The following is a 12,789-nucleotide window of genomic DNA, read 5'->3' as shown; positions in this document are numbered from 1 at the left end:
CTCTTGACTATACAGTCTTGCAGCTACTCCATTTGTCCTCTTTATGGCAAAACTTGCCTGAAGTTTGGATTGTAGCCATTCTCTCTCCTTATGCTTAACTTTCTCTCATATTTCATATTCACTCTGGGATAGCATGGAACAGGAGGCTAAGGACCTATATAAGAATCTGTTAAGTTCAGAACAGATTTTCTGTAGTCTCAGTGTGCCGAGAAGCGAATGTACGGTAGGGAAGACATCCTGGTGAACATGGCAGGCTTTCAGTTCAAAGCTCCAGAATTACAGGTGACTCAGAGGTAGAGTGAGCCTTAGAGAAGCTTCAACTTAGTCCGAGAATAAAGTGATTAGTTCTAGTTCTCTCTCTTCTTATAGCCCTCTCTAGTAGATTATAGATATCTAAAGTGTATACGTCTTTGAAAAAAGAATTATTTTATTATTATTTAAAAAATATGAACAGAGAGAGAGAGAGCAAGCCACCAGGTCCAGGACTTGAACCGTAGTCAGCTATGTGGAAGTCCAGCACCTCAACTACCATGCCACTTGCTGGCTCCAGTGTCTACAATTTTTAAAGTATACTTCTTTCATGAGAGACAGAGGGACAGACACTTTCACTGGGTCTTTACACCATTCTCCCCCAGTCCCAGCTGGCACAGATCATGAGCGTACATGCACATCCGGTGTACTTTGGAAGGTGCTGGGATGTGAGCACAGGACTCTTCCCATATGAGTCCAACTGTGTCAGTCTGTACAATTTTCTTGAATGAAATTCAAGAAAATGACTAGGCAGTTGATACAACTGAAAACAATATTTAAAAGATAATAGACCTACAGGTGAGCCACAAAAGAGAATTTATATATAAAAATAGACATTTTAAGGGTGAAAAATAAAATACCTGAAATAACTCAATAAATAGGTTTTGTTAAATCCATAGTAGACATGGCAGAAGATAGGATTAGCAAGCTAAGGGGGACCAGCAGTTGGCATAATGGCTATGTTGCTGGACTCCCATGTAGTTGACTGCGGTTTGAGTCCCAGACCGGGTGGCTTAAACTCACGCTGGGCACATGTGCATGGGTGCCCAAGATCCCAAGAGGAGAATGGAGGAGAAGGGATTGGGGTGTGGCCATCACCCCGGGGGTGGGGTGGGGTGGGGTGATCTCTTGCTTTCTGTCTCTCTCTGTCTTTCTGGGGAGCTCATATGCCCTATAGCAAAAACCTTTCAAACAAAACAAAACAAAACCCCAAAACAAAAAGGATTAGCAAGCTGAAAGACAAGTTGATAAAATATATCCAATTTAAAACAGAAATAGACATATGAGACATAATTGAAAGGTCTAACTTTTGAAAAACGGAGTTTCTGATGCAGAACTGGGAGAGAATTTGAAGATATAATGGATGAAAAATTTCTAATTTGATGAAATACTCTCTGCAAATCTCAAAACAGAATAGATACAAAGAACATCATACCCAGGCACATCATAGTTAAACTGCTAAAGACCAAAAAGAATAATTTGTAAAGTAGAGAGGAAAAAAGAATGATAAACTACCTTCAAAAACAATAAGACTGATGTTGATCTATTAACAAAAAACAACTGAAGATAATGGAATGGCAAAAAATTACTTTCTTTCAAGAAAATAATTGCCAACATAGAGTTCCATACCCAGTAAAAAAGTCCCTTAGAAATAGAGATATTTTCAAGTAATGAAAAACTGTAAGAATTTGTTGTCAGCAGTCTTAAACTAAAAGAACTATAAAAATGATCCTATAAGGGACCATGATACTTCAGAAATAAATGGAAAGGTCAAATATATGTGAGTAAATAAAAATTACTATTATCTGGTAAAAATAAAAATCATGTTCTATGGGGTTAAATTATATATGATGTTAAAATTTATCACCACAATGATGCAGGAAGGAGGGTTAAAGGAGTTGTTAGTGTTCTAAGACTTTAACATTGTTGAGAAAGTGAAGGTAACAAACTGTATGGGGACCAGCAGTTAGTGTAATGGCTATGTCGCTGAACTCCCATGTAGCTGACCCTGGTTCGAGCCCCGGACCCGGTGGGTTAAACTCATGCTGGGTGCATGTGCGTGCGTGCCCAAGATCCCGAGAGGAGAATGGAGGAGAAGGGATTGTGGTGTGGCCATCCCCCCTGGGGGATGATTTCTCGCTTTCTATCTCTCTGTCTCTCTCTGTTTTTCGGGTGAGCGCAAGTGCCCTATAGCAAAAACCTCTCCAAAAAAAAAAAGAAAAAAAGAAAATAAAAACTGTATGCAACTGTGCTGATACAAGGAAATATACAATAACCTCTATGGTGGTAATAATAGAAATGAATGCATCTTCAACAAGCTAATAAAAGTAAAAATAAAATAATAAAAGTGTTTGACAAATACAATGCAGTATTTAATTCATTTATATTTAATGTAAATGAATTAAATACTGCAAGTAAAAGACTAAGATGAAACTACATAAAACCCCAAACCTAACTACTGGTGACTTTTTAAAAGAGCACAATGAATAGAAAGGTTGAAAGAAAAAGGACTGGAAAATTATATCATGAGAACAGTAGTCAAAGTAAATCTGATTAAATATGCTAATATTAGACAAAAATAGACTTTTAGGCAAGTAGCCTACCACAGATAGAGAGGAACCTTTTGTAAGAACAAAGAAGTCTTTCTCCAGGAAAATATTATAATTTTAAAGCAAAAAATGAACAAAACTTTGAAAAATAGATACATCTACAATTATTGTGGAAGACTTTAGTATAGTTCTTAGCAGCTGATAGACTAAGCAGGCAAAACTACTAAGAACAGAAAATCTGAACAATACAATAAACCAACTTGACATCGAATACCATACCTAACAGTGTCAGTTTGCACATTCTTTGAAAATACACATGGAACATTTACCAAAATTGATCATAAGTTCAGTCATAAAATAAGCTTCAATACATTTCAAAGGGCTGAAATTATTCAGTATGTTCTCTGTCCAGGAAAATCAATAACAAAAGATAACTAGAAAACCTCTTGTATTTTCTAAGAGAAACCACAACCCTGGTTCTATCTAAATTTCTTCACATGAGGGGACTTCAAAATGTTTGTGAAAATGTTTATCAAAATATTTTTTTTTAAATTTTTTTAGAGATTTTTTTTGCTATAAGGCACCTGTGCTCACCAGAAAGAGAGAGACAGAGAGACAGAAAGTGAGAAATCACTCCCCAGGGGGGATGGCCACACCACAATCCCTTCTCCTCTCAGGATCTTGGGCGTGCACGCACACGCGCCTGAAGTGAATTTAAGCCACCCGGTCCAGGTCTTGAGCCATGGTCGACCATGTGGGAGTCCAGCAACATAGCCATTAGGCTAACTACTGGTCCCTCAAAACATACATTTTCTATGAACTTTTAAAAAAAATATTTTCTTCATAAACAAGAGAGAGAAACAAAGAAGACAGGTACTACCAATAGGGTAGAGTCTTCAAGCCATAATCCACTCTCCAGCTTCAACTAGTCTGGACCATGGGCATACATGTGGGTAGGTTCCAGAACATTTTATGTGGGTCAGCATGGCATTACTACTGTGTCACCATCTGGTCCCCTCCATGAGGTTTTTGAAGACCCCCTCATACAATGATCCTGCCCTAGGGCAGCTGAGTATTGCTGGGAAGAGAGACAGCTTTGCTGACTAGTCTCACTTTAAGAGGATTCTCACTATTGCCCTATCACATTTGCCTGGTCAGCTCAATCTCACATTTACCTGTCATCTCTCTCCTCAAACCTCCAGCCATGGTGATTCATCTCCTTATTTCACCAAGAAAAGAGAAACTCATCTAACTACCACTCATTGTGTCATCTGCGCCTGAATACTCTCCATTTTCTCCTGTTTTAATGAAAAAAAAGAAGTACTTTTTATCTAAGGCTAGCATCTCTTGTGTGTCCTGGATTCCATTCACTCTTGGTTCAGTGATGATGGAGTAGTTATTCCCATTAGCATATGAATGCTGTCATGTTACCTATTTGAAGAATGTTCCTTCAGCATCCTCTTTCAGCCACTGCTTCATTTTTCTACTTCTACAATGAAACCCCTCTACAGAGTTGCCTATACTGTAGTCACCAACTCCACCTTTTCCCCTACCATTCTAACTTGAATCGACTCCAACAGGCTTGCATGCCAACGTTATGATCACACCTGTTCTACGCTGGTGATCCATGATGCTGTGTACCAAATCTGATGGTCAGTTTTCAGTCTTTGTAACATTCAGATACACTCAGCACCATTTGACACCATAGACCACTAACTTTCTTGGAACACTTTCTTTTCTTGGCTTCAGGAATACCACTGTCTTGTAATTTTCTTATCTTTCAGGCTTTTGGGTTTCCTTTGTTAGCTTCTTCTCTCCTTTCTGTCCTTAAAATGTGAGAGTGCTTCAGGCCTCTGATATTGACCTCTTCTCTACTATTCTGCCCTTGGTGATCCCATCTAATTCTCTGGATTTAACACAGCTCATATGATGATGATACCCACATCGACATCTCTAGCCTAGACCTCTCCCTTGATTCCAGACCCATTTATCCAACTAGACATCCCTGATTACATATCTAATAGCATTTCCAACTTAAATTTCCTCTCAATCCGCTCTATGTCTTACCCCAAATATGTTCTATCATAGTGTATTAGTTTTGTGCTGCTGCAGTAACAAGTTATCAGAGATTTGTTCTGGAGACAAGAAAACCAGAATTAATTTCACCAGGCTGAAACTAGTATGCTCTAGGGGAGAATCTGTTTCCTTGCTTGTTCTAGTCTATAGAGGGGCTTTCCTTGCACCTCTTGGCTCACGGCCCCTCCCTCCAACCTTCAAAGCCAATAGTGTATAGAATCTTACTTCAATCCTCACTTCGCCTCCTTTAGCTGTATAGCCAAATTTTTCTTTACTTTCTTCCTCTAAGGATACTTGTGATTACATGTGGGGTCCACCCAGGTAATCTGGGATAATCTCCTTATTTTTTAAATCCTTTCACATTTGCAAAGTCCTCTTTTGTCAAATAAAGGGACAATCACAATTTTTTTTTTAAGGTTTTGTGCTGGCCAGAGAGAGAGATAGAGAGAGATGGAGAAACAGTGAGAAGGAAGATGCTAGATCACTCTTCAGGGGAGATGGCCATGCTACAGTCCCTTCTCCATTCTCCCCATGGATTTTGGGCACACACACACGCCTGTTGTGATTTTCAAGCTGCCACATCTGGGACTCGAGCTGCTGTCGGCCTTGTGGGAGTCTGGTTCCTTAACTACTATGCCACCTGCTGCCCTGACATTCACAAATTCTGGGGATTAGGATGAGGATACCTTGGGAGCCACCATTCAGCCAGGTACATATTGTAAGTAGCATCACAATTTAATAGTTGTTTAAATTAAATTTTTTTTTTTTTTGGTCAACTCTTAGAGTCAACTCATCAGAAAAATGTTAAGGCTTCGTGTTTGAGATACAGCCAGAATCTGATCCTGTCTCTCCTCCACTGCTCGTCTCTCTCTTGCCTGGACTGTGTCAGACCACATCCCTGTTCTATGTTCCCCTCTCTCCTTAACACAGCACCTGATTGACTCTGAAAATGTAAGGCAGGCTATGTCACTCCCCTGATTAAACTTTGCTGGCTTTTTTTCTCACTTGGGATTTTTATATTAGGTCCTAATTGGCCTTGTAGGCGTAAGTGAGCTGGACCTTGGCTTACTCCTGACTTGGCTGCACCCCCTCGTCCCCTCAGGATGATCCACTGCTCCCAGAGTCACACTTGGCATTGAGACCTCAGATTCTAATTCACGCCCCCAGAGACAGGGCCAATTTGTAATAGTAGCGTTCCTCTGTCACGTCACCTGTTTTTGCCCCCCGCTGCCCTTACTGCTTACGTCTCCCTAATGTTCTGATGTATGGTCTGTCTCCCCAACTAGAATACAAGCTCTAGGGACTTCACTGCTCATTCAGGCAGCTGCCCAAGCTCCGGGAAGAGGGCAGGGCACACGGACAATAAATACTGCATGGATAGCTGCACTTGGATCTTGTCCTTTCCCCGCGGTCCGTCTACGTCTCCTAGGAGCTGGGGAGTGGGCAGGAAGCAACGAAGATTGTGGCCGACTGTGCCCCAGATCGGAAACGTCCCCCACTTCTTTAAAGACGTATACCTGTAGGACCTTTTGGGCTTGAACGTCGACCACGAGGACTCTGCTTAGTGCTGGCTGGGCCACATAGATGTACCGGTTCCTGACGTTGACAGCAGAGGCCCACTGGCATGGCTGGGTGGCGTTTCCTTCTTCTTGAGGGCAGATTTCTTCCTGTAAAGGAGATAGACTGCCCTCGTATCCTCTTAATCCCTCCTTCTACCCAACATCTCTGAGTTTCCTTTCCCCGGCCCTCCACTGGCCCTTCCTTCCTTCTTTTAGAATGGTTTGAATCCTTAGCCCTCCTGTTTCATCAGCTTCTCACTAACACTTCTCTCCCCTCCCACCTCCTCTCCCCTTCCACCTCCTCTCACCTCTTCTGAGGCTGTAACTCTCTGTGTCCTCTCAACCAATAGCTTCCAGGTGCATGTTCTTCCATTTTAGTGAATTCCCTCCTTCTCCTCCCTGGTGTTTAAAACCTCCTGCTAATGGCCAAACTTCTGAAAGAGTTGCTTGCCCCCTGCCTTCGCTTCCTCACCTCTCACACGCCCCTTGAGCTTCTGGCTTTAGTCCTCACCGCAAAGAGGACATTGTTCTCCCCAAAGTCAGCATTGACTCCTCAGTGACGAAATGAAACCTCTGCCTTCTGTATTTGAACTTGGGCCATCACCTGATGGCGCCCTCTGTTCCTTGGCTCCGCCCCCTCCCATCCAGCCACCTCTCTCACCTGATTCTGTCCAACTTGCTGATCTCTACACATCTGAGTGCCCAGGGCGCTCTCCTGGATTGCTTCTCTTCTCTAAAATTCACTATACTAATCCCATTGAAATCTGTGACTCTAAATGCAGTCTACATGTCCTAGAGAGAAAAAGGGAGAGAGCGCTCCTCAGTGGGGCCTGGTCACGCCATAATCCTGTCTTTAACATTTTGCCATCCTATCAGGATTTGCGGCATATGTGCACCTGTGCCCAGAGTGTTTTCCAAGCTGCCGGGTTGGGGATTTGAATGATAGCTATAGGGTGCATGAGCTCACCAGAAAGAGGAGGTGGGGAGGGAGTGAGAAAACACCTCCCACAGGGATGGTCATGCCTCAATCCCTTCTCTCATTCTCTTCTCAGGATTTTAGACAACCATGCACATGTGTCCAACCATGATTTTCTTTTTTTTTTTTTGAGGGGTTTTTGCTATAGGGCACGTGCGCTCGCCAGACAGACAGAGAGAGACATAGAGACAGAAAGCGAGAAATCACCCCCCAGGGAGGATGGCCATGCCGCAATCCCTTCTCCTCCATTCTCCTCTTGGGATCTTGGGCACACACGCACATGCGCCCAGTGTGAGTTTAAGCCACCGGGTTCGGGACTCGAACTGTGGTCGACTACGTGGGAGTCCAGCGACATTACGCTAACTGCTGGTCCCCCAAGCATGATTTTCAAGTTGCTAGGTCTGGGACTTGAACCATGCCGCTAGCCATGTGGGATCTAGTGCCTTAACCTCCATGCCACCAGGTGGCCCCCAAATTTATACCTTTAACTCAGTCCCTACTCAGCTCTACTTGGTTGGTTAATGTGTACCTCAAACTTATATGTTCAAAATTTTCTTATTTTTTTAAAAGAATTACTTATTTTATTTAATTTATTATTCTTCTTCAGTTTGACCAGAGAGAGACAGAAAGGGGGTGGGGGAGAGTGAGCAAGCAAGCTGCCAGGTTCAAGACTGGACAGCAGGGGGCATGTGGGAGTCCAGCACCTTAACCACCGCACCACCTGCTGGGCCTGCTGAGTAACTTTTCTAAACTCACGTAGTCTACTGAATGACAGAGGTGGGATGTGAACCCAGGCCTGCCTGACTCCAAAACCCGTGTTCATATCTATGACATCGTGCTGCTTCTTGGAGACAAAGTGGACATCTGATCCAGCAGAGAGGGCCAAGAGAAGATGGCTAACCTCCTACTCAGCCAGCACTTCAGAAACGGGCCATCCTGTGAAGTGGGTGGGCACTTTCTAGGCACAGAAAAATACTGCTCGAGATTGTTCCATAGTTCACCATCATCTTGTGTTGCCTGAAATACCCTCGGGATCTTTATCACTAGGTCTCATTCTAGTGTTGATCCAGGAAAATTGAGTCCTGACTAGGATATGACAGATTTTCCCCAAGCTGCAGGGTAGGTTATTACAAATATACGAGAAATTAATTTCCAATGTGCAATTATTTATTTAAACCTAATTGCTAGGAATTAACTAGGACTACTCTTTCTAGTTGGTTTCCTGGCTATTGTCTGGGAGGAAAGTTCATTGGAGGTAACACTTCTAAAAAATAATTAATTCAAATGAAACAGCCCAGAGAACAGCTGTTTTCAAACTACAAATGTGAGAAACGCAACGGCTCGAGACTCGCCAACGGCCCGCACAGCGATGCGGCAGACTTGGTTAGGGAACTTGGCTGGGCTGAGCCCATTCCCCCCCAAACCCCAAGCCCACCCTGTTCTCCGGTTCATTTACTATGTGCCATCGAGGACACACTGTGTGTCTCCTCAGGGGAAGGGAGGAGGGGATTTCAGGAGGCCATTTTGGTTTTAACCTCAAGGAGCTCAGGGTGTCTCTAAGGCCAAGTGGGAAACAGGCCAGAGGCACAGACACCTGGGAGAGGTCTCCAGAGGGTCTGGAGGGCTGGAAGGCTTTTCTGGCCCTACCACCAGCAGCCATGTCTCCTGCCTCTGCCCAGGGCAGGTTCCATTGTCACTTTCTACCTGGTCTCATCTTCGGTTCACAGCACCTGACACTGGGGCACTCGCAGGCCTTCCTCTCTCTCTGCTCCCCGGGGCACACTTCTCAGTAGCAGTCCACATTGCTGTGTCCCCTGTTAGACTGAACTGCGAGAGGCCAGGAAGCCACCCCCACCTCCTGGGCTCCCGTAGGGCTCGGGGCACCCAGTGGCTGCTGGGTGAGAATGAGGGCTCAGACTCAGCCTTTGCTCCCCCTAAGCCTTGGGACTAAGGTGGAGCCACACCACATACAGCAAACAGAGTTTATGAAACCCAGAGGCACACGCGGCTCAAGATCGGCCTTCGGAGTCATGTCGGTGTGACGGAGAAGCTGCCCCAGGCTCGGGAACTTACGTAGCTCATGAAAATCTTCTCGGTGGGTTTGAGGTGCCGCTGGATCTCACAGTCCACGGGGTGGATGACGGCGATGCCGTTGTCGGAGAAGACGTAGAACATGTTTCCCACGCTGAGGCCTGGGGGGAGTGAACACGGAATGCTCAGGCCCTGCTGGCAGGCGGTGCCCAGGCAGGGTCACAGGCAACACGAGGAATGGTGCTTCGGATGGGCCGGTGGAGGGAGGGCGAGTGGGAGCAGCAGCCAGCTTGGCAGTGTGTGTGTGGGGGGGCACATAGGGAGAAAGTGCCCCAGGACTGTGAATCCCCAAAGCACATCCCATGCTGTGAGGTCCCCGTGCTGTCTCCGAGCTGTCCTCCCACACACGCATGGCTGCCCTAAGTCAGCCAGGGTTGGTCTCCAATGCGAGTTTTCAAAAGACAGCTTTGACATTCATCTGACCTTTCCTGTTCTGAAAGGAAAAGGACATACCTCCTTTGGCCAACTAGTCAAATCAAAGTGAACCAGATAGTGCCAAAGAGACAAAGGCTCTCTCGTTTGATTATTTTTTCCAATTGCCAGAGGGTGTGTGCACCTGCCAGAAAGAGACAGAGAGAGGGAGAGGGAGGAGGCACCCCATGATAGTGGTCACACCCCAATGCCTTCTCCATTTCTCCTGTCGGGGTTTTGGGTGTGCATATACATGCACCCAGCATGTTTCTTAAGCTGCCAGGTCTGGGACTTGAACTGCACAGTTAGCTATGTGGGATCCAGCTCCCGTAATCACCAGGCCATAGGCTGACCTTGAGTAGATAAGGTTTTAGTGATTTAGAAGACAATAAAACAGGCAAACAGAAATCACATTGGTTCCTTCCGATGACTGCAGGCAGATTTCCGGGCCTGGGACCCTTGGCTACCTGGGGGAGCCAGTGGCCCTCATGTGGAATAAGGCCCTGGTCCTATGAAATATCCTCACTGCCTCCTGTGTCTGTGTTCAGTGGGGGTTGGGGAGTCACTGGAACCCAGCCTTCTGGAAGCTGCTCATACCAGGTAGTACCCAGCCTGGCTCCCAGGGGAATCCTGGGTTTTATCCCTTGGGAATCAGAGGAAGTTTGTTGTTGCAGGTGCCTGGCATTGGCTCCATGGCATCTCTGGTTTGGAGCTGGTTTCCAGCTTGCATTTGCTCCTTCCCTTCTATCCTGACCACTTCCCTTCCATCCACCTCCCCTGGCAAAGTGCTTCCATTCAATCCTGTGGCCAGTGCTGATCAAAATCCCACCAAACCACAGACTCAATGAATGCCTTCTGGGGAAAGGAACAGCTGGAAGAAGCAGGGAGACTGGAAGTCTCCCGCAGAAGACCGGAAGTTTAATGGAGTTGCATGGCCTTTGTAGCTATTGCTACATTTTGGGCTGAGCCCAGGGCCTTGCTCACGGTCAGCATTGGAAGAGGAGGTTCAACATACACTCATTCAACAAATAACTAACTGCATGGATTCCCATACTCAACGATGTAGACGCCTGGGAGGTTCTGAGTTTAGCCTCTGCAATGGAGGCCCGGGGGAGCCACCTTTGCTGAGAGTCATGTGGTCAGAGCCTACTGGCCCCTTTATGTCTGTGTCTACGTTCCCTGTCTCTAGGCCTCGAGTTCCAGCAGTGAAGGGCACACCTGTCCAGCCACGAGGCATGAAGGACTCTATTTGCTGCCTGGTTGTGCAACATTGGCTAGCACAGTGCCGAGCGGTCCTCGGGCCTCAGGCAGTTGCAGGTCTTAGGTGGGATCTGGGTTTCTACAGCAGCACGGCACACAGCACAGGCTCCCTCGCATTCCTTGCAGCTTTCCTTGCAGGTCTCCCCTCTGCAGCAGCTCCCCTTAGCAAAACATTCTCTCTTAAAGACAGAGTGGGCTCTGGCTGTGTGCACAGTGGCGCTAGGTTCAGGCAGTGGTGACAGCAGGAGGAGCTGTGATCAGAGATTGTTAGGACTGCTGCTTCTGGCAGCAACTCGGTTTCCGGGCTCTGGCTTTGTCTTGCTCCGTGACTTACGGTGTCAGCTTAGTACCTGACATTCCAGAAACTGTTCTGAGTGTGTGTGTGCACGCACGTGCTAGACTGAGGGTAACACTGTGAAGCTTTTTGAGGAAAACTGAGGCAGGAAACAGCCTAGATTTTGAACAGAGATGTTTGTTTAACCCTGTGATCACGTGGTGCATCCTGCTACCTCTCCTGCTTTGCTCTTGTCCAAGGAGATGTGGACTTGGGTCTGGTGGATGAGTCCAGAGTGAGGACTGGGGCCATGTGTGCACAAGCATCCCAAGCAGTGACACAGTCTCTGTGACCCAGCTCCTACATGTGCCTGCCACGTTGGACCCATATGACATTGTTAACGTCAGGCCAGTTCTGAAGCACGAAAAGTCAATTTCATATTGTGTGACCTGATATGTAAAAATTTGTTTGATAAAAATATGTTTCTGGGACCAGCAGTTGGCGTAATGGCTATGTCGCTGGACTCCCATGTAGTTGACCGCAGTTTGAATCCCGGACTCGGGGGCTTAAACTCACCCGGGCGCGTGTGTGTGCGTGCCCAAGATCCCAAGAGGAGAATGGTGGAGAAGGAATTGTGACATGGCCATCCCCCCTGGAAGGTGATTTCTTGCTTTCTGTCTCTCTGTCTCTTTCTGTCTTTCTGGCGAGCGCACATGCCCTGTAGCAAAAACCTCTCCAAAAAATAGTTTTCTGCAAATCTATGCATTTAAAAACATACACTTTAGAGTTCAGTTTTTTTCCCTGCAGCATTTTCTCAATCAAAGCATACTTCAGGTACAGCCACTATCCAGTAGGGATCCACAATCTCTTATTTGGCATTTGTTTGTAATTGCCAGAGGGCATATGCACTCACCAGAGACAGAGAGAGACGGAGGGAGAAAGCACCTTCCAATGGGGAACAGTCACGTTGCAATCCCTTTTTCTCTATTTCTTGATCCTGATTTAGGGCATGCAAACACACACGCCCAGTGCGTATTTCAGACTGCTGGGGCCAGGATTTAAACCTGTGGTCAACCATGTGGGATTGGTTCCCTTAAGCACTAGGCTATGGGACAGTCCATGGTATTTTTTTAAAAAAATATTACTTAAATTTTATTTATTGTATTATTTTTAAAAATTTGACGAGAGAGAGAGAGAGAGAGAGAGAGAGCGCTAGCTAGCACCAGGTCCAGGACGCAATCTGTAGTAGGACATGTGGGAATCCAGTGCCTTAACAACTATGCCACCTGCCTGTAACCAGATTATACACTTTGAAGTGTTAAAGTTTATATTATACAAATTTCATTTCAAAAATAAAGTAATAAAAATGGCACCAGAAGATGGTGTTAAGAATATTGGGAACCAGCAGTTAGCGCAATGGCTATGTCGCTGGACTCCCACGTAGTCGACCGCGGTTCGCATCACAGACCTGGTGGCTTAAAACTCACGCCGGGCATGTGTGCGTGCGTGCCCAAGATCCCGAGAGGAGAATGGAGGAGAAGGGATTGCGCCGTGACCATCCCC

At 45.8% G+C, this 12,789-nt stretch overlaps 1 protein-coding gene across 1 annotated transcript in view; it reads right to left on the bottom strand.

The window, feature by feature from the left end:
• The window catches only part of FSTL4 (follistatin like 4), a 288,892-nt gene that overhangs the window by 12,930 nt on the left and 263,173 nt on the right, over window positions 1-12,789 (bottom strand). The window contains exons 13-14 of the mRNA XM_006166916.2: window positions 9,264-9,382; window positions 6,173-6,322 (exon numbers count right to left, since the gene is read on the bottom strand). Of these exons, the coding sequence (XP_006166978.1) occupies window positions 6,173-6,322; window positions 9,264-9,382 (269 nt within the window). The remainder of the gene's footprint in view (window positions 1-6,172; window positions 6,323-9,263; window positions 9,383-12,789) is intronic.

The sequence above is a fragment of the Tupaia chinensis genome, unplaced genomic scaffold, assembly GCF_000334495.1.
Source record: "Tupaia chinensis unplaced genomic scaffold, TupChi_1.0 Scaffold144346_1, whole genome shotgun sequence".
Classification (NCBI taxonomy): Eukaryota; Metazoa; Chordata; class Mammalia; order Scandentia; family Tupaiidae; genus Tupaia; species Tupaia belangeri.
Note: the sequence above shows the minus strand (reverse complement) of the source record. Positions and strands in the feature narration are given on the sequence as shown.